Source organism: Pan troglodytes, chromosome 20 (genome assembly GCF_028858775.2).
Source record: "Pan troglodytes isolate AG18354 chromosome 20, NHGRI_mPanTro3-v2.0_pri, whole genome shotgun sequence".
Lineage (NCBI taxonomy): Eukaryota > Metazoa > Chordata > Mammalia > Primates > Hominidae > Pan > Pan troglodytes.
In genome coordinates, this window is record NC_072418.2 from 39,470,030 (window position 1) to 39,492,446 (window position 22,417).

General features: G+C 41.4%; 1 protein-coding gene across 10 annotated transcripts in view; it reads left to right on the forward strand.

The window, feature by feature from the left end:
- Window positions 1-21,000, forward strand: part of ZNF585B (zinc finger protein 585B) — a 28,867-nt gene extending 7,867 nt beyond the window's left edge. For 4 of the 10 annotated variants that reach the window (XM_054673358.2, XM_063801511.1, XM_063801513.1 and 1 more), the window contains 4 exons: window positions 3,626-3,741; window positions 12,540-12,666; window positions 12,937-13,029; window positions 15,448-21,000. In XM_054673358.2, the coding sequence (XP_054529333.1) occupies window positions 3,715-3,741; window positions 12,540-12,666; window positions 12,937-13,029; window positions 15,448-17,465 (2,265 nt within the window). In that variant the 5' untranslated portion in view covers window positions 3,626-3,714 and the 3' untranslated portion in view covers window positions 17,466-21,000. Of the gene's footprint in view, window positions 1-3,161; window positions 3,279-3,625; window positions 3,742-12,539; window positions 12,667-12,936; window positions 13,030-15,447 lie in introns of those variants that run through there. The other 6 variants (XM_003316295.7, XM_512614.9, XM_063801514.1 and 3 more) reach the window with 3 other exon arrangements.
- The last annotated feature ends 1,417 nt before the right edge of the window (window positions 21,001-22,417 follow it).

Below are 22,417 nucleotides of genomic sequence, written 5' to 3' on the forward strand. Positions count from 1 at the left end.
TTGTACTCCAGCCTGGAAAACAAGAGCGAAACTCCATCTCAAAAAAAAAAAAAAAAAAAAATCATGCAAATATATGAAAACCTAAACAAAAGGATAAAATTTTATAAGAAATAAATTTACAAATCAGTAAGAACAAATTATACAGAAGTCCTTAAAGGAATTAAAGTGTTGATTCAACACCCCCAATGCAGTCAAAAATGATGGAAAAGATCATGTGATTTTACAGTTGATTTTCATGCCAAAGTTTTGAGTAACAGATAATATCAGAAATTATTCTCAACCTTGTTTCAGGTTTTTGTTTTATTTTGTTTACAGAGTTAACTTCGATGCCCAAAAGAACTGGAAATAAATAGATTCAGAAGTCAAATATATTCACTAACTGTATTCAAGAGTCGATGAGGCCGGGTGCCGTGGCTCACGCCTATAATCCTAGCACTTTGGTAGGCCGAGGAGGGCGGATCACCTGAGGTCGGGAGTTTGAGACCAGCCTGGCTAACGTGATGAAACCCTGTCTCTATTAAAAATACAAAAATTAGGCGGGCGCCTGTAATCCCAGCTACTGGTAGGCTGAGGCAGGAGAATCACTTGAACCCAGGAGGTGGAGGTTGCGGTGAGTTCACACCATTGCACTCCAGCCGGGGCAACAAGAGCGAAACTCTGTCTCAAAAAAGAAAAAAAAGAGTAGATGAAAACAGTAGACTAATAGTTTATCACTGGGAAAAAAGTGAAGCAAGCACTGTTTTCTCATTCAGCAGCCCAGTCCAAAGTCAAAGAAGTCTAAAAACTAAAATAGTAAAATACCTCAAAAAAATACTGTATATCAGAAGTAATGGTACACAGTCTAGCAAAACAGTACCAAAAATAATTTAGAGAAGTAATTTACCTTATGCAATTACATTTAAAAATCTAGAAAAAAAGAATGAAATTCTAGTAACATATTGTTTCCCACCAAGCACCAAGTCTTCATTGACCACTTACCACATTTTCATTTCTACGTGTTAAGACTTTCATTTAAAATATTCTACTTTTAATAAAATTAGGATTGCAGAGATGGAGAGAATTATTTGCATGTGGCATAACATTAAAGGTTTTTGTGTTTTTTGTTTTGAAAATTTTATGTTTAACATTTCTGAATGTTACACCGGCACTGTGTAAACAGGAAATCTGTTTCCAGGATATAGAATTTGATATCTTAGCAATAAGATTTTATTGGTAACTTATAAGATATCTTATATAGTTATGAGGCTTTCATAGTATTAATTTTTTTTCTACTTTATCAAATGGAGCTGGGAGATATTATGTAAAGTTTCCCACCACCAATGTATTTCTTGCTATTATTTTCCTATAGTTTCCTATAGTTTATAAATTTTGATGCTATGTAATTTGGTGCAGTGACAGTAATGGCATCTGAGATTCATTTCAGATTGTGTCCTTGTCATATTTAATTTTTTTTGTGAGAATTCAGCTCAAATATTAAGGTGAAGGCTCTGCTTCCTTTCCTTTGGCAATTCCAGATAGGCCTTTGCTCCTCCTTTTACTGTCATCCTTTGGAGTCCTTGTACATTTCTTCTGTATGGCAGTGGAAAGATACTTTTTTTTTTTTTTTTGAGACGGAGTCTTGCTCTGTTGCCAGGCTGGAGTGCAATGGCATGATCTTGCCTTACGGTAGTCTCTGGCTTCCGGGTTCAAGCGATTCTCCTGTGTCAGCCTCTGGAGTAGCTGGGATTACAGGTGTGTGTCACCATGCCCGGCTAATTTTTGTATTTTTAGTAGAGATGGGGTTTCACCACGTTGGGCAGGATGGTCTCAAACTCCTGACCTCAGGTGATCCGCCTGCCTCAGCTTCCCAAAGTGCTGGGATTACAGGTGTGAGCCACCGTGCCTGGCCTCTGTTTTTTCTTTTGTTCTTTTAGTGGCGGCTTTATAACATTACCTTCTTTAACCCAATCTTTATATCTATCGTTTAAGACTATCTATTAAATTTATACTGTGAATAACAATAAAAGTTCTATACTGCCACTTCAAGGATTTTTTAATTAGATGTTTTTATTAAATTTTTTTTTTCTATTTTCTTTTTGAAACTCCTTATTTCCATTTTATGTTGCTCACTTGTCTTTACCACCTTTTGTGCTTTTTTTTTTTTTTTTTTTTTTTGAGACAGAATCTCGCTCTGTCGCCCAGGCTGGAGTGTAGTGGCACGATCTCGGCTCACTGCAACCTCCACCTGCCGGGTTCAAGCGATTCTTCTGCCTCAGCCTCCTGAGCAGCTGGGATTACAGGTGCGTGCCACCATGCCTGGCTAATTTTTGTATTTTTAGTAGAGACAGGATTTCACCATATTGGCCAGGCTGGTCTCGAGCTCCTGACCTCATGATCTACCCACCTCGGCCTCCCAAAGTGCTGGGATTACAGGCGTGAGCCACCGTGCCTGGCCTACCTTTTGTGTTTTAGCAGGGTCTTTTCATTGCTTTCAAGGAGACCTTTATTTCTGTGTTGCTTGAAAAACAAAAAAACTTTACTGAGTTCTGCCAATTTATTTTTCAAAAATTTACATAACCACATTCTTAGCCTATCTGTTTTTCCACTATTTCTTCCTTGGGTTTAATTATTTTATTTTATTTTATTTTATTATTTATTTTTGAGACGGAGTTTCGCTCTTGTTGCCCAGACTGGAGTGCAGTGGCGCCATCTCGGGTCACCACAACCTCCACCTCCCAGGTTCAAGCGATTCTCCTGCCTCAGACTCCCTAGTAGCTGGGATTACAGGCATGTGCCACCATGCCCGGCTAATTTTGTATTTTTAATAGAGACGGGGTTTGTCCATGTTGGTGAGGCTGGTCTCGAGCTCCTGACCTCATGATCCACCCGCCTCGGCCTCCCAAAGTGCTGGGATTACAGGCATGAGCCACAGCGCCTGGCCTGTTTAATTATTTTAAGTAGTTATAGTGAATTCCTTGAATTCATGGTGGATGTTTTTTCTGTGGTGTGTCAATTTATTTGTAGTATATTATTTGTAGTGTATTCCTCTTACTCTCCTCCCTATTTTTGTTTCATCCTTTTTGCTCATAGTATCTTTGTACATCAGGCGATGCTTATTATTATCTTTGAGTGAGGAGGTTTCTTCCTGGACAAACTGTTATTTTAATTGTCTTTTGGAACAGGGTCTCACTCTGTCCTCAGGCTGGAGTGCTGTGGTGCAATCACGGCTCACTGTAGCCTGGACTTCCCAGGTTCAATCGATCCCCCCACCTTAGCCTGCCGAGTAGCTGGTACTACAGGTACGCGCCACTAGAACTGGCGAATTTTTGTATTTTTTGTAGAGACAGGGTTTCACCATGTTACCCAGGCTTGTCTTGAACTCCTGGGCTCAAGCAATCTGCCTGCCTCAGCCTCCCAAAATCCCAGGATTACAGCGTGGGCCACTGCACCCAGCCTGGACAAACTGTTTATAAGAAGCTCATTTGGTGAGGTGGTAAAGCTCTATTCCAGCCTAACATGACATCTCGTGTTCCTACTAAATTCTTGATAACATAGGGTTTGGGGGTTGGGGAGTTTGGTGTGTGTAGGGTGTGACTATACAAGTGTATGATAAAGAGAAAAATTAGAACATGTATATTCTTTTCAGGTATATAGGTACCATTTTCAAAGAAATGATGTTCTGAGCCCTATAAGCACAATCAATATGCATCACAAGAAACAAACTGTAATCTCTGAATGCAGTTAAATGAAGAAATCAACAAGGTAGCTTTCAAAAATCATAATTTTACATATTAAAAATTATAAATATCTTTAGTACTTTTCTTTCCACTTCCATCTGCATGCTCATACCCTCCCCTGAATCCAGTGACCTCTATACAAAGGACCTCTGAATCTTTATCTCTACACAATAAATAATATTGTGACTATATTAATAATATAGCTTTCTTTTTTTTTTTTTTTTTCTTTTTCTGAGACAGAGTTTCACTCTTGTTGCCCGGGCTGAAGTGCAATGGCGCAATCTCGGCTCACTGCAACCTCTGCCTCCTGGGTTGAAGAGATTCTCCTGTCTCAGCCTCCCGAGTAGCTGGGATTACAGGCACGTGCCACCACACCCAGCTAATTTTTGTATTTTTAGTAGAGTTGGGGTTTCTCCCCATTGGTCAGGCTGATATTGAACTCCTGACCTCAGGTGATCTGCGCCTTGGCCTCCCAAAGTGCTTGTAAAACACTGGAATGGCCTGGCCTGGTGGCTCATGCCTGTAATCCCAGCACTTTGAGAAGCTGAGGCTGGTGGACCACCTGAGGTAGGGAGTTTGAGACCAGCCTGACCAACATGAAGAAACCCAGTCTCTACTAAAAATACAAAAATTAGCCGGGCATGGTGGCACATGCCTGTAATCCCAGCTACTGGGGAGGCTGAGGCAGGAGAATCGCTTGAACCCGGGAGGCGGAGGTTGCAGTAAGCCGAGATCACGCCATTACACTCCAACCCAGGCAACAAGAGCAAAACTCCATCTCAAAAAATAATAATAATAAAATAAATAAATAAGCTCTCTATTCAGCTAATCTCTATCACAATTAATAATAAGCTCTCTATCCACCACCTAGTGTACACCCTGGTATATATCCTCTCAGCTAAATCTCAACATATACAAAATTTAAGTCTTTTTTTTTAATTTCCTCAGCCTTCTCTACACATTCGTGGCACCAGAATGTACATAGTGACACAAAATTGAAGACTAAGAATTATTTCTTAATCCTTTTTCTCACCTTCATATTCAACATCAGGTCTGCCTCCCTAATAATTAGTGCCATTTTCCTTCTACATCCCTGTTAACATTGTAGCCTTACTTTACGTATTAGGTTGGTGCAAAAGTAATTGCGGTTTTGCCATTAAAAATAATGGCAAACAGATACTTCTCAAAAGAAGACATCTGTGCAGCCAACAGACACATGAAAAAAATGCTCATCATCACTGGTCATCAGAGAAATGCAAATCAAAACCACAATGAGATACCATCTCACGCCAGTTAGAATGGCAATCGTTAAAAAGTCGGGAAACAACAGATGCTGGAGAGGATGTGGAGAAATAGGAACGCTTTTACTCTGTTGGTGGGAGTGTAAATTAGTTCAACCATTGTGGAAGACAGTGTGGCGATTCCTCAAGGATCTAGAACTAGAATTACCATTTGACCCAGCAATCCCATTACTGGGTATATACCCAAAAGATTATAAATCATGCTACTATAAAGACACATGCACATGTATGTTTATTGTGGCACTGTTCACAATAGCAAAGACGTGGAACCAACCCAAATGTCCATCAGTGATACACTGGATTGAGAAAATGTGGCACATATACACCATGGAATACTATGCAGCCATAAAAAAGGATGATTTCATGTCCTTTGTAGGGACATGGATGAAGCTGGAAACCATCATTCTGAGCAAACTATCACAAGGACAGAAAACCAAACACTGTATGTTCTCACTCGTAGGCGGGAATTGAACTATGAGATCACTTGGACACAGGGTGGGGAACATCACACACCGGGGCCTGTTGGGGGGTGGGGGGCTGGGAGAGGGATAGCATTAGGAGAAATACCTAATGTAAATGATGAGTTGGTGGGTGCAGCACACCAACATGGCACATATGTACTTATGTATCAAACCTGCATGTTGTGCACATGTACCCTAGAACTTAAAGTATAATTAAAAAAAAAAAAAGAAAAAAATGGCAGAAACCGCAATTATAATAAGCACAGTTGTCCTTCAAATGATGCAGGCTTGGGGCGCTAACCTCTGTGCAGTTGAAAAGCCGTGTATAACTTTTGACCATCCCTGAAACTTAACTACTGATAGCCTGCTGTTAACTTACCGATAACAAAGAGTTGGTTAACATGTATTTTGTATGGTATATGTATTATATTCTGTATTTTAATAATAAAATTCAGCTAGAGAAAAGAAAATGCTTTTAAGAAAATCAAAAGGAAGAGAAAATATATTTATTGTTTATTAAGTGGAAGTGAATCATCATGAAGGTCTTTGCCCTTATGGTCTTCAGGTTAAGGAGGCTGAGGAAGAGGAGAGTTTGGCCTTGCTGTTTTGGGTGGCAAAGGGGGAAGAGGTGAAGGTAAAAGGGAGGGCAGGAGAGGGAGGCACACTCGGTGTAAGTTTACTGAAAAAAGAAATCTGTGTTACAAGTGGACCCACACAGTTCAAACCCATGTGGTTCAAAGGTGAACTGTAATTCACATTCTCTCATGTGATTTGTACAGTGAGTCTTGTCAATGATTTTGCAGTCATAACTATTCCAAAATATTCCAAATGTTTTGGAATAATCTTTCTTTAGGAGTATATTTTTTAAAACTTTTTATTTTGAAATAATTATAGATCCACAGAGAATTACAAAATGATACAGAGGGTTCCCCCATGAATTTCAGTTATTGTAGTACACGATTCTTTTTATTCATTGCTGGATTGTTTGCTGATATTTTGTTGAGGATGTTTGTATCTAAAATTATGAAAGATACTGGTCTATAGTTTTTTTGTGCTTTCTTTGGTTTTGATGTCAGAGTAAAACTGGCTGTACAAAGTTAGTTTGGAAGAGGTCTTCCTCTTTGATTTTCTGGAAGAGTTTGTGTAAAAATCACACTAATTCTTCTTCTTCTTCTTCTTTTTTGTGGGGGGGACAGAGTTTTGCTCTTGTTGCCCAGGCTGGAGTGCAATGGCGCAATCTCGGCTCACCACAACCTCTGCCTCCTGGGTTCAAGCGATTCTCCTGCCTCAGCCTCCCGAGTAGCTGAGATTACAGGCATGCGCCACCACGCCCAGCTAATTTTGTATTTTTAGTAGAGACGGGGTTTCTCCATGTTGGTAAGGCTGGTCTTGAACTCCTGACCTCAGGTGATCTGCCCGCCTCAGCTTCCCAAAGTGCTGGGATTACAGCCGTGAGCCATCACACCTGGCCAAGACTAATTCTTCTTTGTAAGTTTGGTAGAATTCTCTGGCAAAATTAGGCCTAGAAATTTCTTTTCACCAACTTTTAAATTATGAATGTAATTTAATAGTTATAAGATTATTTATCTTATCTAAATAAGCTAATTTATTTAGTTTATCTAAATCAGTGTTTGTATTCCCATATTTTTCTTTTACTGGTTCCTAAATCTGTCATGATATTTCCTGTTTTATTCCTGATATTGCTGATTTGTGTCTTTTTATTTTCATCAGTCTAGTTGACTAACAGGCCAATCAGCCACATTTTGTTGATTTTTTCTCCCCAACAACTGGATTGTGTTTTATTGACTTTTTTTTTCTGTTTTTTGTTTTGTTTTCCTGAATTTTTTTTTTTTTTTTTTTTTTTTTTGAGTCAGAGTCTCGCTCTGTTGCCTAGGCTGGAGTGCAGTGGCATGATCTCGGCTCACTGCAACCTCCTCCTCCCGGGTTCCAGTGATTCTCCTGCCTCAGCCTCCCAAGTAGTTGGGACTACAGGTGCGTGCCACCACGCCCTGCTAATTTTGTGTATTTTTAGTAGAGATGGGGTTTCACTATGTTGGCCAGGCTGGTCTCGAACTCCTGGCCTCATGTGATCCACCCGCCTCGGCTCCCCAAAGTGCTGGGATTACAGGCTGAGCCATCATGCCCGGCCAGGTGTATTTATTTTTAAAATGACCTTCGAGATTTCTTCTTTGACCTATAGGTCATTTAACTGTGGGTTATTAATTTCCAAATAGTTTTTGCTTTTCCAGAAAGCTTTTGTTTTTATTTTTTAATTCCTTTGGAGACTTTTCTGTGGTCTTTCTGTTATTGATTTTTTGTTTGATTTCCTTGTGGAACATACTTTGTATTTTATTCATTTAAATTTGTTGAGGTTGGTTTTATAGCCTAGGGTATGGTCTATCTTGGTCATTTTTCTATGATTCTTGAAAAGAATGTGTATTCTGCTGTTGTTTGTTGCAGTAGTCTATAAATATCAATTAAATACTGTTGCTTCTTTTTCTGTATATTTGATGATTTCCTGTCTAGTATTTTGATAAATTGCTGAGGTGAGGGAAGGGTATTCAAGTCCCTAGTATACTTTGTTTGTTTGTTTGTTTTTGAGATGGAGTCTTGCTCTTGTTGCCCAGGCTGGAGTGCAATGGTGTGATTTTGGCTCACTGCAACCTCCACCTCCCAGGTTCAAGCAATTCTCCTCCCTCAGCCTCCCAAGGAGCTGGGATTACAGGCATGCGCCACCATGCCCAGCTAATTTTGTATTTTTAGCAGAGATGGGGTTTTGCCATGTTGGCCAGGCTGGTTTTGAACCCCTCACCTCAGGTGGTCCATGTGCCTCGGCCTCCCAAAGTGCTGGGATTACAGGTGTGAGCCACTGCACCCAGCCAATACTTTCTTTAAATATGTACAACACCATGTGGAAATAGGCATTCCTTTAACTGTGCAATTCCAAATTAGATTTTTTATTTGGAGGATCATATTTTTCAAAAACATGTTATTACGAAAAAATTTAAATATATACAAAAGTAAAGAGAATAGTATAAGCAACCCGTTCACCTATTGTTCCTTTTACCCAGTTTCAGTCATCATCAACATTCTGCCATTCTTATTTCATCTGAAACCACCTTCCTACACAGCTCCTGGATTATTTTAAAGCGAATCTCAAACACAATGTTTTATCTAAAAATACTTTGATATGTATCTCAAAGAGATGAATTCTTTTTTTCTTTTGTTTAGCATAACAAATAAGTCAGTATCACACCTACAACAAAATAACAGTAATTCTTTGTTATCGTCTAATACCCATTGCTTGCATTTCTCTAAATTGTTGTAAATATCTTTTTAAGATTGGTTCATTTTAATTAGGGGCCAAAGTCCACAAGGTGCATTTGGTTAGTATGATTCATAAGTCTCTTACTTTTTAAGTTTTATTTATTTTTTTGAGACAGGGTCTCCCTCTGTCACCCAGGCTGGTGTGCAGTGGTGCATTAACGGCTCACTGGAGCTTCGACCTCCCGGGCTCAGTCGATCCTCCCACCTCAGCCTCCCGAGTAGCTGAGACTACAGGTGCCTGCCACCAGGCATGGCTAATTTTGTTGGTATTTTTTTAGGGACAGGGTCTCACTGTGTTGCCTGGGCTGGTCTCAAACTCCTAGGCTCAAGCAATCCACACACTTCGGCCTCCCAAAATACTGTGACTATAGGCGTGAGCCCCTGCCCTGGCTTTAGTTCTCTTTTTTTTTTGAGACAGAGGCCTGCTCTGTCACCCAGGCTGGAGTGCAGTAGTGCAATCTCGGCCCACTGCAAGCTCTGCCTCCCGGGTTCACGCCGTTCTCCTGCCTCAGCCTCCTGAGTAGCTGGGACTACAGGCGCCCGCCACTGCACCCTGCTAATTTTTTGTATTTTTAGTAGAGATGGTGTTTCACTGTGTTAGCCAGGATGGTCTCAATCTTCTGATCTCATGATCCGCCCGCCTCAGCCTCCCAAAGTGCTGGGATTACAGGTGTGAGCCACCATGTCCAGCCCTATTTACTGTTCTTTAAACTCATGTGGTGTTTTGTTTTGTTTTGTTTTGTTTTTAAGATGGAGTCTTGCACTGTCGCCCAGGCTGGAATGCAGTGGCGCGATCTCGGCTCACTGCAACCTCTGCCTCCTGGCTTCAAGCGATTCGCTTGCCTCAATCTCCCAAGTAGCCGGGATTCCAGGCATGTGCCACTGTGCCCAGCTAATTTTTTGTATCTTTAGTAGAGAGGGGGTTTCAACATGTTGGCCACGCTGGTCTCAAACTCCTGACCTCGTGATCCACCCACCTCGGCCTCCCCAATTGTTGAGATAATAGGCGTGAGCCACTGTGCCCGGCCCTCATTGTGTATTTTAATATTTATTTATTTGTTTATTTATTTTTGAGATGGAGTCTCACTCTGTCACCCAGGCTGGAGTGCAGTGGCGTAATCTTGGGTCACTGCAACCTCCACCTCCCAGGTTCAAGCGATTCTCCTACCTCAGCCTTGGGTAGCTGGGATTACAGGCACACACTACCATGCCTGGCTAATTTTTTGTATTTTTAGTAGAGATGGGGTTTCACCATGTTGGCCAGGCTGGTCTCGAACTCCTGACCTCAGGTGATCCACCTGCCTCAGCCTCCCAAAGTGCTGGGATTACAGGCATGAGCCACTGCGCCCGGCCTTATTTATTTTTTTTTGAGACAGAGTCTCGCTCTGTCACTCAGGTTGGAGTGCGGTGATGCAGTCATGGCTCACTGGAGCCCATCTCTCCATCTTTTTGTTCTTGTCTTTGCTGGGCAATGTCCCCCTTACCCCATACTTTGTATTACTCTTCTTATCTTCCAAGTTAAATTCTTCCACTCTATGAAATGTAAACTTATTCCCTCATGTAGAATGCACTTTTTCTTCTTTTTAGCCCTCAGGGTGTCTCAGATAGAGATCTACTTTTCAACACCTTAATGAACTTAATGTCTTCCCTTTTTCAAACTTTGGTCTTATTTATTTTCTATGTATTTCAGGTTGCGTGAAGACTAGTAACATAAATAATTCATTTCTGTGTCCTCAGGAGTAGCATAATGACTGGTCCTAAATTGATCGGCCACTGTATGGCAGGTTGTTCATCCATGTGCTAGAAGACTAAAAGGCAGCCTATTTCTTTCTTTCTTTTTTTTTTTTTTTTTTTGAGACGGAGTCTTGCTCTGTATCCCGGGCTGTAGTCCAGTGGCATGATCTCGGCTGACTGCAACCTCCGCCTCCCAGGTTCAAGCGATTCTCCTGCCTAAGCCTCCTGAGTAGCTGGGATTACAGGTGCTCGCCACGCCCGGCTAATTTTTTGTATTTTTAGTAGAGACAGGGTTTCACTATGTTGGCCACACTGGTCTCGAACGTCTGACCTCGTGATCCACCTACCTTGGCGTCCCAAAGTGATGGGATTACAGGCATGAGCTACCGGGCCCAGCCAAGACAGCCTATTTCAATGGCCAGTTTTGAAAAATGAGTGCTTGACTGACTGTAGAACAGAACAAATAGCTGGAATTCTTTGTTAGATTTCTGTGTTCCACAAATTATGTAAAACTAGATTTTTTTTTTTTTTGAGACAGAGTCTCCCTCTGTCGCTCAGGCTGGAGTGCCGTGGCATAATCTCAGCTCACTGCAAACTCCACCTCCCGAGTTCAAGTGATTCTCCCACCTCAGCCTCCCAAATAGCTGGGACTACAGGCACGTGCCACCAGCCTGGCTAATTTTTTGTGTTTTTAATAGAGATGGCATTTCACCATGTTTGCCAGGCTGGTCTCGAACTCCAAACCTCAGGTGATCTACCTACCTTGGCCTCCCAAAGTGCTTGGATTACAAGCATGAGCCACCGTGTCCGGCCCCCTCTGACATTCTTGCTTGGATTACAGGCGTGAGCCACTGCACCCCAGCTAAAACTGGATATTTAATATGTGACCTATGTAAAATATTATTTCTTAGAAATTTCTTATCACTCAGGTGTATACATTTGTCACAAGGTCAAATGGCAAAATAAAGATTGTTGCATTTAATTGTATTGTACTAAATTTTACCTTATCAGGTTAACAAATGTTACACCCTAGTTAATAATTTGCATTTTGTGGTGCTTAAGAGAAAGTGTAGTGATGACTACAATTTACATTGAAATACATAAAAAAAAGTAAGATGGATCAATGTGTGATGAAGCAAGTAGGGTAAGGTGTTAATGGTAGATCTAAGTAGTAGATATATAGGTTTTTACTGTACAATTCTTTCTAATTTTCTGTATGTTTAAAATTTTTCATAATAAGCTATTAGGGAAATGAGTGGCAGGTTCTTTAAAAAGGAAGTAAATTGGCCAGGCGCGGTGGCTCACTCCTGTAATCCCAGCACTTTGGGAAGCCGAGGCGGGAAGATCACGAGGTCAGGAGATAGAGACCATTCTGGCCAACATGGTGAAACCCCGTCTCTACTAAAAATACAAAATTTAGCCGGGTATGGTGGCACATACCTGTAATCCCAGCTACTCAGGAGGCTGATGCAGGAGAATTGCTTGAACCTGGGAGGTGGAGGTTGCAGTGAGCCAAGATCACGCCATTGCACTCCAGCCTGGGCCAAAAGAGTGAAATTCCATCTCAAGGAAAAAAAAACAAAAAACAAAAAAAAACGGCCAGACGCGGTGGCTCAAGCTTGTAATCCCAGCACTTTGGGAGGTCGAGGTGGGCGGATCACAAGGTCACAAGGTCAGGAGATTGAGACCATCCTGGCCAACATGGTGAAACCCCGTCTCTACTAAAAATACAAAAATTAGCTGGGCGTGGTGGCATGCGCCTGTAATCCCAGCTACTCGGGAGGCTGAGGCAAGAGAATTGCTTGAACCCGGGAGGTGGAGGTTGCAGTAAGCCAAGATCGTGCCACTGCACTCCAGCCTGGGGAACAGAGCAAGACTCTGTCTCAAAAAAAAAAAGAAGTAAATTAAAAACAACAAAACCCATGTTCCGTAATCCCAAATATAGTCACTCCACCATGCAAAGCTGACTATGCACATTGAACAGGAATGTGCCCTTACAGGGATCAGTGTCCTTCAGGGATGTGGCTATCGATTTCAGCAGAGAGGAATGGCGGCACCTGGACCTTTCTCAGAGAAACCTGTACCGGGATGTGATGCTGGAGACCTACAGCCACCTGCTCTCAGTAGGTAAGCACAGTCACCTTGGTATCTGAAAGGAGGCCTCACTGAGAGTGTTTTCATTCTCAGTTGATGAATGCTGTTGGCATCTTAGATAGGTGATGGTTTTGTCCTTTTTTCCTCCAGTGTTCTCTGTTTGTTTAGGGCACTCAGAATATTACTCAGAGATATCTGGTTACTTTCCTAAAGAACAAACCATCATTGAACAATAAGACTGTATTTGTTGGGCTCTGAAACATAATTAGCTGGACCCAGACCTTTATCATTTCCCATGAACAGGGTATCAAGTTCCTAAACCAGAGGTGGTCATGTTGGAGCAAGGAAAGGAACCATGGGCACTGCAGGGTGAGAGGCCACGTCACAGCTGCCCAGGTGAGTGAAGTGAGGTGAGTGTGACTCAGGTTAGATGGGAGACGGGAGGAAATCTCAGCTGTCTTGAAAAACACTGGAACCTGTGAAGTGCTATTAAGACCACTCCTCAGGAAGGTTCTGAATTTTTTATATTGCTTGATGCCTCTCAGATCACTAAATGCCTTCTACCTGGATGACCTTCCTTGTTGATTATAAGTCATGTGCCAGTCAGCCTCATTAAAGATATATCTTTATTATATTCCTTTTCTGTAACAGTCTTTTTTTCCCTGCCTTCCATATTGTCCTAGAGTCTCTCGTTTACATCCAGGTATTCCTGGATCTGCTTTCTTTCAAAACTACTCTGTGTCACACACTCCCACTCCTGCTACACCCCTTTTATTTCTGTCTTTCTCACTGTGAGATGCCTCAGAACTTTATCTCTGGGCCGGATACAGTTGCTCATGCCTGTAATCCCAGCACTTTGGGAGGCCAAGGTGGGTGTATCTCTTGAGGTCAGGAGTTTGAAACCAGCCTGGACAACATGGCAAAAACCCATCTCTACTAAAAATACAAAAATTAGCTGGGTGTGGTGGTGCATGCCTGTAATCCCAGTTACTTGGGAGGGTGAGGCACAAGAGTCACTTGAACCCGGGAAGTGAAGGTTGCAGTGAGCCAAGATCATGCCACTGCACTCCAGCCTGGGTGACAGAGCAAGACTCAGTCTGAAAAAGAAAAAAAAAAAAAAAAAAGAACTTTATTTCCAATCAGGCTCTCTAACTATTTTTGCTATAGGAATGGCCATGAGATTTCTCTTATCTTCCCAGTCCTTCAGGCCTTTCATCCAGCTAATGACTTGGGAATCATTGTCACTTAATCTTTGGGAATACCTCTCTGCTGTGTTTGACATGACATGATTAATCACCCTTTCTCACATTTCCTTCTGATGTTGCTTGAGCGATTCCACACTGTTAGGGTCTCTCTTCCTGGTTGGTTTTGTTTGTTTGTTTGTTTGTTTGAGATGGAGTCTCACTCTGTCGCCCAGGCTGGAGTATAGTGGTGCAATCTTGGCTCACTGCAACCTCCACTTCCCAGGTTCAAATGATTCTCTTGCCTCAGCCTCCCGAGTAGCTGGGATTACAGGGGCGGGCCACCACGCCTGGCTAATTTTTGTATTTTTATTTTTATTTATTTATTTTTGAGACGGAGTTTCACTCTTGTTGCCCAGGCTGGAGTGCAATGGCACGATCTCGGCTCACTGCAACCTCCGCCTCCCGGGTTCAAGCGATTCTCCTGCCTCAGCCTCCCACGTAGCTGGGATTACAGGCATGAGCCACCACGCCCAGCTAACATTGTATTTTTAGTAGAGTTGGGGTTTCTCCATGTTGGTCAGGCTGGTCTCGAACTCTCGACCTCAGGTGATCCACCCGCCTCAGCCTCCCAAAGTGCTGGGACTACAGGTATGAGGCACCATGCCCGGGCTTGTTTGTTTTTGTCATTGCTTTATTTTTATATTTCACCTGATGAGGTTTGAGTTTAATCATTGTCTTTAGTTTAGGACACACTATGACCATGAAAATGTGGGTGAAGATTCTCATTTTATTTTTGTGATAATATCCCCTTTTCTCTCTTTCCCCTCACCCATCTCCCTTCCCACCAGAAGCCACTGTTTTGTATAATGGAAGCATTTTTTAATTCGTGCATGTGGTAAAATTTAAAGTGAATTAGGGGCATGGATCATTAGTTTATATAAATCTTATTATGCTATATATCATGTTTTTTGCCTTTTTCCATGTCTATCCATGGTATTATCTGTTCATCTAGTTTATTTCTTTTAACTGCTGAATTGTTCCCCAGAATGTTTCATTTAAGTAGTGTCACACCCTTCTCATGAAATTACCCACCCTTACCCTTTTCTCTGTGTTCAAGCTGGATAAGCCATTTTTACCTTCCCCTCTAGCCTCTGCTAGCTGCTCTATAAGCAAAAAGTGACTTATTATCCCTTGAAAAAGTGTTTGGATTTCAAACCTTATTACAGGGAATCTCTGGAAAAAAAAAAGACTTCTTTCCACAATGAAAGGGAAGATGATGATAGAGATGATGTGAGATTGTATTTCATTCTAAAATAACGGTGACAGATTGATAACCAGATAGAATATTATCAGAAAAGAAAATAAGTATCTAAGTGATGTTGCTTTAATCAAGAAAATATTGACTACAAATAGGCATTATGAATATAAGGCTATCAGAAGGATAATTCATGTGAACCCGAACATTTTACATCCCCCTAAAAACCCTATCAGTGTGACTCATTTGGAAATGGCTTGAAGCATAATTTAGATCTACACATTCATAACAGAAACGATGCTTCAAAGAATGTTAAGAAGAGTACTAAATATGGTAAAATGTCTTTCTATACTTACTGTGAATGTACTCCAACAGGAGAGAAATTATGGGACCATAATCAACATAGAAAAATCATCGGTTATAAACCAGCTTCCTCTCAAGATCAAAAAATTTTTTCTGGGGAAAAATCCTATGAGTGTGCTGAATTTGGAAAGAGCTTCACCTGGAAGTCACAGTTCAAGGTACATCTGAAAGTTCCTACAGGAGAAAAACTCTATGTATGTATTGAATGTGGGAGGGCTTTTGTACAGAAGCCAGAATTCATCACACATCAGAAAACCCATATGAGAGAGAAGCCCTATAAGTGCAATGAATGTGGAAAATCCTTTTTTCAAGTATCGTCTCTTTTCAGGCATCACAGAATTCATACCGGAGAAAAACTATATGAATGTAGTGAATGTGGGAAAGGTTTCCCTTATAACTCAGATCTCAGTATACATGAGAAAATTCATACTGGAGAGAGACACCATGAATGCACTGACTGTGGCAAAGCATTCACACAGAAGTCTACACTGAAGATTCATCAGAAAATCCACACAGGGGAGAGATCCTACATCTGTATTGAATGCGGACAGGCCTTCATCCAGAAAACACAATTGATTGCACACCGAAGAATTCATAGTGGAGAAAAACCATATGAATGCAATAACTGTGGCAAATCCTTCATTTCCAAGTCACAACTTCAGGTACATCAACGTGTTCACACAAGATTGAAGACCTATATATGTACCGAATATGGGAAGGTCTTCAGCAATAATTCCAACCTCATTACACATAAGAAAGTTCAAAGTAGAGAGAAATCTTCCATATGTACTGAGTGTGGGAAGGCCTTTACCTACAGGTCAGAGTTGATTATTCATCAGAGAATTCACACTGGAGAGAAACCTTATGAATGCAGTGACTGTGGAAAAGCCTTCACTCAGAAGTCAACACTCACAGTGCATCAGAGAATTCATACAGGAGAAAAATCGTATGTATGTATGAAATGTGGACTGGCCTTCATCCGGAAGGCACACTTGGTTACACATCAAATAATTCATACTGGAGAGAAACCTTATAAATGCAGTCACTGTGGGAAATTGTTTACTTCCAAGTCACAACTCCATGTTCATAAACGAATTCACACAGGAGAAAAGCCCTATATGTGCAATAAATGTGGGAAGGCATTCACGAACCGGTCAAATCTCATTACACATCAGAAAACTCATACAGGAGAGAAATCTTATATATGTTCCAAATGTGGAAAGGCCTTCACCCAGAGGTCAGACTTGATTACACATCAGAGAATCCATACTGGGGAGAAGCCTTATGAATGCAATACTTGTGGAAAAGCCTTCACTCAGAAGTCAAATCTTAATATACATCAGAAAATTCACACTGGAGAGAGACAGTATGAATGCCACGAATGTGGGAAAGCCTTCAACCAGAAATCAATACTCGTTGTTCATCAAAAAATTCATACAGGAGAGAAACCCTATGTATGCACTGAGTGTGGAAGAGCTTTCATCCGCAAGTCAAACTTTATTACTCATCAAAGAATTCATACTGGAGAGAAGCCTTATGAATGCAGTGACTGTGGGAAGTCCTTTACCTCCAAGTCTCAGCTCCTGGTGCATCAGCCAATTCACACAGGAGAGAAACCCTATGTGTGTGCCGAGTGCGGGAAGGCCTTTAGTGGCAGGTCAAATCTCAGTAAGCACCAGAAAACTCATACCGGAGAAAAGCCCTACATTTGTTCTGAATGTGGGAAGACCTTTCGACAGAAGTCAGAGTTGATTACACATCACAGAATTCATACTGGAGAGAAACCGTATGAGTGCAGTGACTGTGGGAAGTCTTTCACTAAAAAATCACAGCTCCAAGTGCATCAACGAATTCACACTGGAGAGAAGCCTTATGTGTGTGCTGAGTGTGGGAAGGCCTTTAGCAACAGGTCAAATTTGAATAAACATCAGACAACACACACTGGAGACAAACCCTACAAGTGTGGCATCTGTGGGAAAGGCTTCGTTCAGAAATCAGTGTTCAGCGTCCATCAGAGCAGCCACACTTGAGAGAAACAGTGTGAGAAAACCCCCCTGAGGGTTGGGTCTGATTGTACACTGTTGCACGCATGCAGCAGAAAAATATGTATATTATTGTAAATAGAAATGACCACATCAGAATGTCACACATGGCTGTTCTGGAGAGGGCCTCTGACAAGGCACTGAATGAGGCGAGGGACCCTTCCTACATTGTCACCATCCCCAATAAACCTTGGGTCATTATTCATACTGATAAGGAACCGAGTCAATTTGGTGAATAGGAAAAGCCTTCTCATGAAAACTACAATAGAATACTGTTACCAAATTCTTCATAAGAAAGATCATATTATAGGAATGATAATCCTGTTTACTGTGGATTAGGTATAGTGCCAACAGTTTGAATGTTAAGACAACATAATATATATGATAGTAATGAATCCTTCTGTGAGTTGTTTGTTCCAGAACACACTGTCTAGTAGAATTGTGGGTATTTTCTTCTTTTGAATCGAACACAGTTGTGCATATCCAATTCCCCATTGAGTATTTCTATCAAGCAAGAGATACTGCAATAAGACAAACTCCCTGTGTATTCAGACACAGACCTCAGAGTGTATGTTGAGTCCCCATTGTCATAAAAAAAGACTTGCAGCCCCCTTCATTATCTGCCAGGACTCTCTCTGAGCCCCACAGGTTCTCAGCACATTGTGTTTGACACCCAGCACAGTCTTTCTTTTTCTCTCTTTCTTTCTTTCTTTCTTTCTTTCTTTCTTTCTTTCTTTCTTTCTTTCTTTCTTTCTTTTTTTGAGACAGAGTCTTGCTCTGTCGGGCAAGCTGGAGTGCAGTGGCGCTATCTTGGCTCACTGCAACCTCCGTCTCCCGGGCTCAAGCAATTCTCCTGCCTCAACCTCCCGAGTAGCTGGGATTGCGTGTGCCACCACGCCCAGCTAATTTTTGTATTTTTAGTAGAAACGGGGGTTTCACCATGCTGGCCAGGCTGGTCTCGAACTCCTGACCTCATGATCCGCCCGCCTCGGCCTCCCAAAGTCCTGGGATTACAGACGTGAGCCACTGCGCCCGGCCCAGCACAGTGTTTTATACACTCCCACCACCCTCAAGGAAGCCTCTGAGGTTAGGATTTTCAGGTCGTCTGGGAGAACTTAAATTCTTCCTTCTGCTATTACAAATCTTCTCACTCAGTTGCCTGCCTCTTTTTTTTTTTAATTTACTTGTCACTGAGTCGAAGCCCAGCATTTTACTTTCCTTAATGATCTGACTTTCATAAGTTGATAACTCATGAAATCATTATCTTACATTATATGAGATATGAGATAAATCATAAATCATATGAAATTGATAACTCATATGAAAACCAACCCCACCATATGTTCACTGTCTACTTGTGTCCATGTTCGTCCCATGCACCCCACAAGGACCTTCCCCGCCATGTGCCTCAAACATCAGTTCAGTTCCTGACTCAGGGCCTTTGTATTTGCAGTGCCCGTTGCAAAGAGCACAATTCTTTATTTTATCTGTGGCTTGTCCGTCATGTCTTTTTTTCCATGACACCTCCACACAGGCCTTCCCTGCCTGCCTGGTTTAAAATTCCAGCCCCTTACCCTTCCTCCTTTATTCTTCTCCCTAGCACTTTCCACCATGCTGCCTGGTATATTTTCCTCATGTCTCTGTGGCTTCTACACTAGAAAATATTTCCCTTTTGTTCACCACTATGAGTCTAGACCCATGACTGCCATACAGCAGGCATTCCATAAATGCACCTGTGGAGAGTTGACCCATGCTTGTTGCGTGACTTCTGTCTGATTTTTTCTGTGTTGCAGCATAAGAAGCGCTAATTGGGAGAACCAACTTGCCTAAAACACACCAGGCTTTTTCACCTCTAGTCTGTACCTGGGCTGTATCCCTTCTCAACCCTAAAGCTAAAAAGTCATTGTGAACCTTTTGGTCTGATGCTAAAGAAGGGAAATCCCATGTGGATGCTTGCTTCCAGGATTCCCTGCCATGATTCCAGAATCCCACAGCTCCAACATGATTGCAAAAGACTCCCTGCTCATTTTTCCTCAGCATGCACAGCGCTGCCCTGTCTCAGTTGCAACTCGACAGAGCCGCATTTACTCCAGAACCCAATCCACACACCTGCTCATCCTGCCCCGAGAGGAGTGCCTGAAGCCAATAGCAGGGAACTAGAGCAGACATGGGTGGATCTTCATTGGATATTAGGTATCTTGCCCTAGATAGGCAGCAGTGGCCTTACAGATGCTGACAGATGATCTGATTAGATGCACAGTTGCTGGGTGGCGTCTGGGGCCAGTCTATTGGCAGTTCTGGGAGTGGGAAATATTTGGGCTCTGCAAAGATGGTTTCACCTTTAAGAAGGGCAGTATGGGGAGGTGAAGATGGGGCCCAAAGGATAGAACATAGTCAAAGAAGCAGGGCCACACTGCCCCTTTAATTCCCAAGCCCTAGTTGGGCAGTGCTTGGTGACACATCCCATTACCTCACCTTAGATCAATGTCTACTGAGCCATCATTAGCTCTGCTTCCTCACTTCTTCACAGTATCTGATGGCCCATCACATGCTGCTCAACATCTTAGACCAATGTCTGCTCACCCATTACCTCCCTTCACCTCATCCAGCACTGTATCTGAAGCTTCACTATTCTTCCTTCAGTTTTGGATATTTTGTGATACAACATTATCCCCAACTTAGGACAATGTCGGCTGACCCTCAGGAGGGTGCCTGGAGATCACCTCTTCCTTCCTAACATACCCTAGAACAAGGTCTGGTCCCCTTCATTATTCCCATTTTACCTTACTCCTAAGTGTATCACTCCTCATGAATTCCAGGAAATATGGAGGAAAACACATTTCACTGTACATGACTTTCAATAATTTCTCCTTTATATTTATTGTAACGTGATATTTTAGTGCTGACATATATATGTATATGTATGCCCATTTATATAAAAGACTAGTTTTTAGAGAAATTTTAGGTTCACAGCAAAATGGGGCAGAAGGTACAGAGATTTCCCATATATCCCCTACCCTCACGTATACACAGCCTCCCCCATCATCAACATCCCCCTTCAGAGTGGTACATTTGTTACAATTGATGAAACTACATTGACACTATCGGCCAAAGTCCATGGTTTAATTAGGGTTCAGTCTTGATGTGCATTCTGTGGGTTGAGACAAATGAATAATGACATGTATGCATTATTACAGAAGGATAAAGAGCAGTTTCACTGTCCCAATAATCCTTTGTGTTTCGCCTACTCCTCTAAACTCCTGGCTATTTTCTTTTGTCTCCATAATTTTGCCTCTGAACCATAAAGTATGCAGCCTTTTCAGATTGATTTGTTCACTTAGTAATGTGGATTTAAGTTTCTTCCATGTCTTTTCGTAGCTTGCTAGCTCTTTTTTTTTTTTTTCGCATTGAATAATATGCTATTGTCTGGAAGTACCATGACTTATTTATCCATTCACCTACTGAAGGACACCTTAATTGCTTCCAAGTTTTGTTGATTATGAATAAAGATGCTATAAACACCTGTGTGCAGGTTTTTGTGTGAACATGACTGTAATATTTTAAGGTCGTATTTATTGAGGTATAATTTACATACAGTAATATTCACCCTTTTTAGTGTAGAATTCTCAAAGTTTTGACAATTACATCATGCAGTCAATACCACAGTCAAGACAGAGAACAGTTCCCTCACTTCCCTACATTTCCTTCTATTACTTTTTAGTCCATCCCTTTCCCCACCCCCAGGCCTTGATGATCACAAGCCCATTTTCTGTCTGTATAATTTTGCCTTTTCCACATGTTGTATAATGGAGACATCCTGTGTGTGTCTCTGTCTGTGTATATATGTGTATGTATCTCTGTTTTTGAGTCTGACTTGTTTCACTTAATGTGATGTATTTGAGATCTATCCATATTGTTATATGAGATAAAAATGGAAAATAAGGTGATGAAAGGATGCTCGACATCTTTAATTTTCAAGAAAATGAAAATGAAAATCACAATGAGATACCTGTACACACCTTTTAGCATGCCTAAAAATAAAGACATAATGCTGAGAGTTGGCAACAATGCAGAGCAATGGAAACTTTCATGCATTGTTGGTAGAAATGTAAAATGTTACATTCACTTTGGGCAAAAAGTTTGGCAGCTTTTTTTTCTTTCTTTTTTTTTTTTGAGATGAAGTTTTGCTCTTATTGCTCAGGCTGAAGTGCAATGGCACGATCTCGGCTCCCCACAACCTCCACCTCCCAGGTTCAAGCGTTTCTCCTGCATCAGCCGCCCAAGTAGCTGGGATTAAAGGCATGCACCACCACGCCTGGCTAATTTTATATTTTTTTAGTAGAGGTTTAGTTAGGGGTCTCTCCATGTTGGTCAGGCTGGTCTCGAACTCCTGGTCTCAGGTGATCTGCCCGCTTCAGCCTCCCCAAATGCTGGGATTACAGGCGTGAGCCACCATGCCCAGCCTTGGCAGCTTCTTATACTGTTAAACGTAGACTTATCATATGACCCACCAATCCCGCTCCTAGGTATTTGCCCTAGATAAGTGAAAAATTGTTTATATAAAAACATGTGTAGTCAAATTTCACAGCAACTGTATAATTGCCAAAATTAGGAAACAACCCAAATGTAACAGTGGGTGACTAATTAAACATCTATACAATAGAATACTACCCCAACATGAAAAGAAGTGATTTATTGACACTGGCTGCAACATGGATGAATCTCAGAAGTACTGTTTTATTTTACTATGTGATAATTTAAATGACATTTGAAAAATTATTAGATACTAGATTATAAATACAGATTTATGTATTTTAATTTTATGTGTGCATATCATACACTGTATATTGTGTTGACAGTATGTTATAGCACATTATAATATTATACCTACTACAAAATAGTTTCCATTTTATATAATATATAGTATCGTATGATTATAT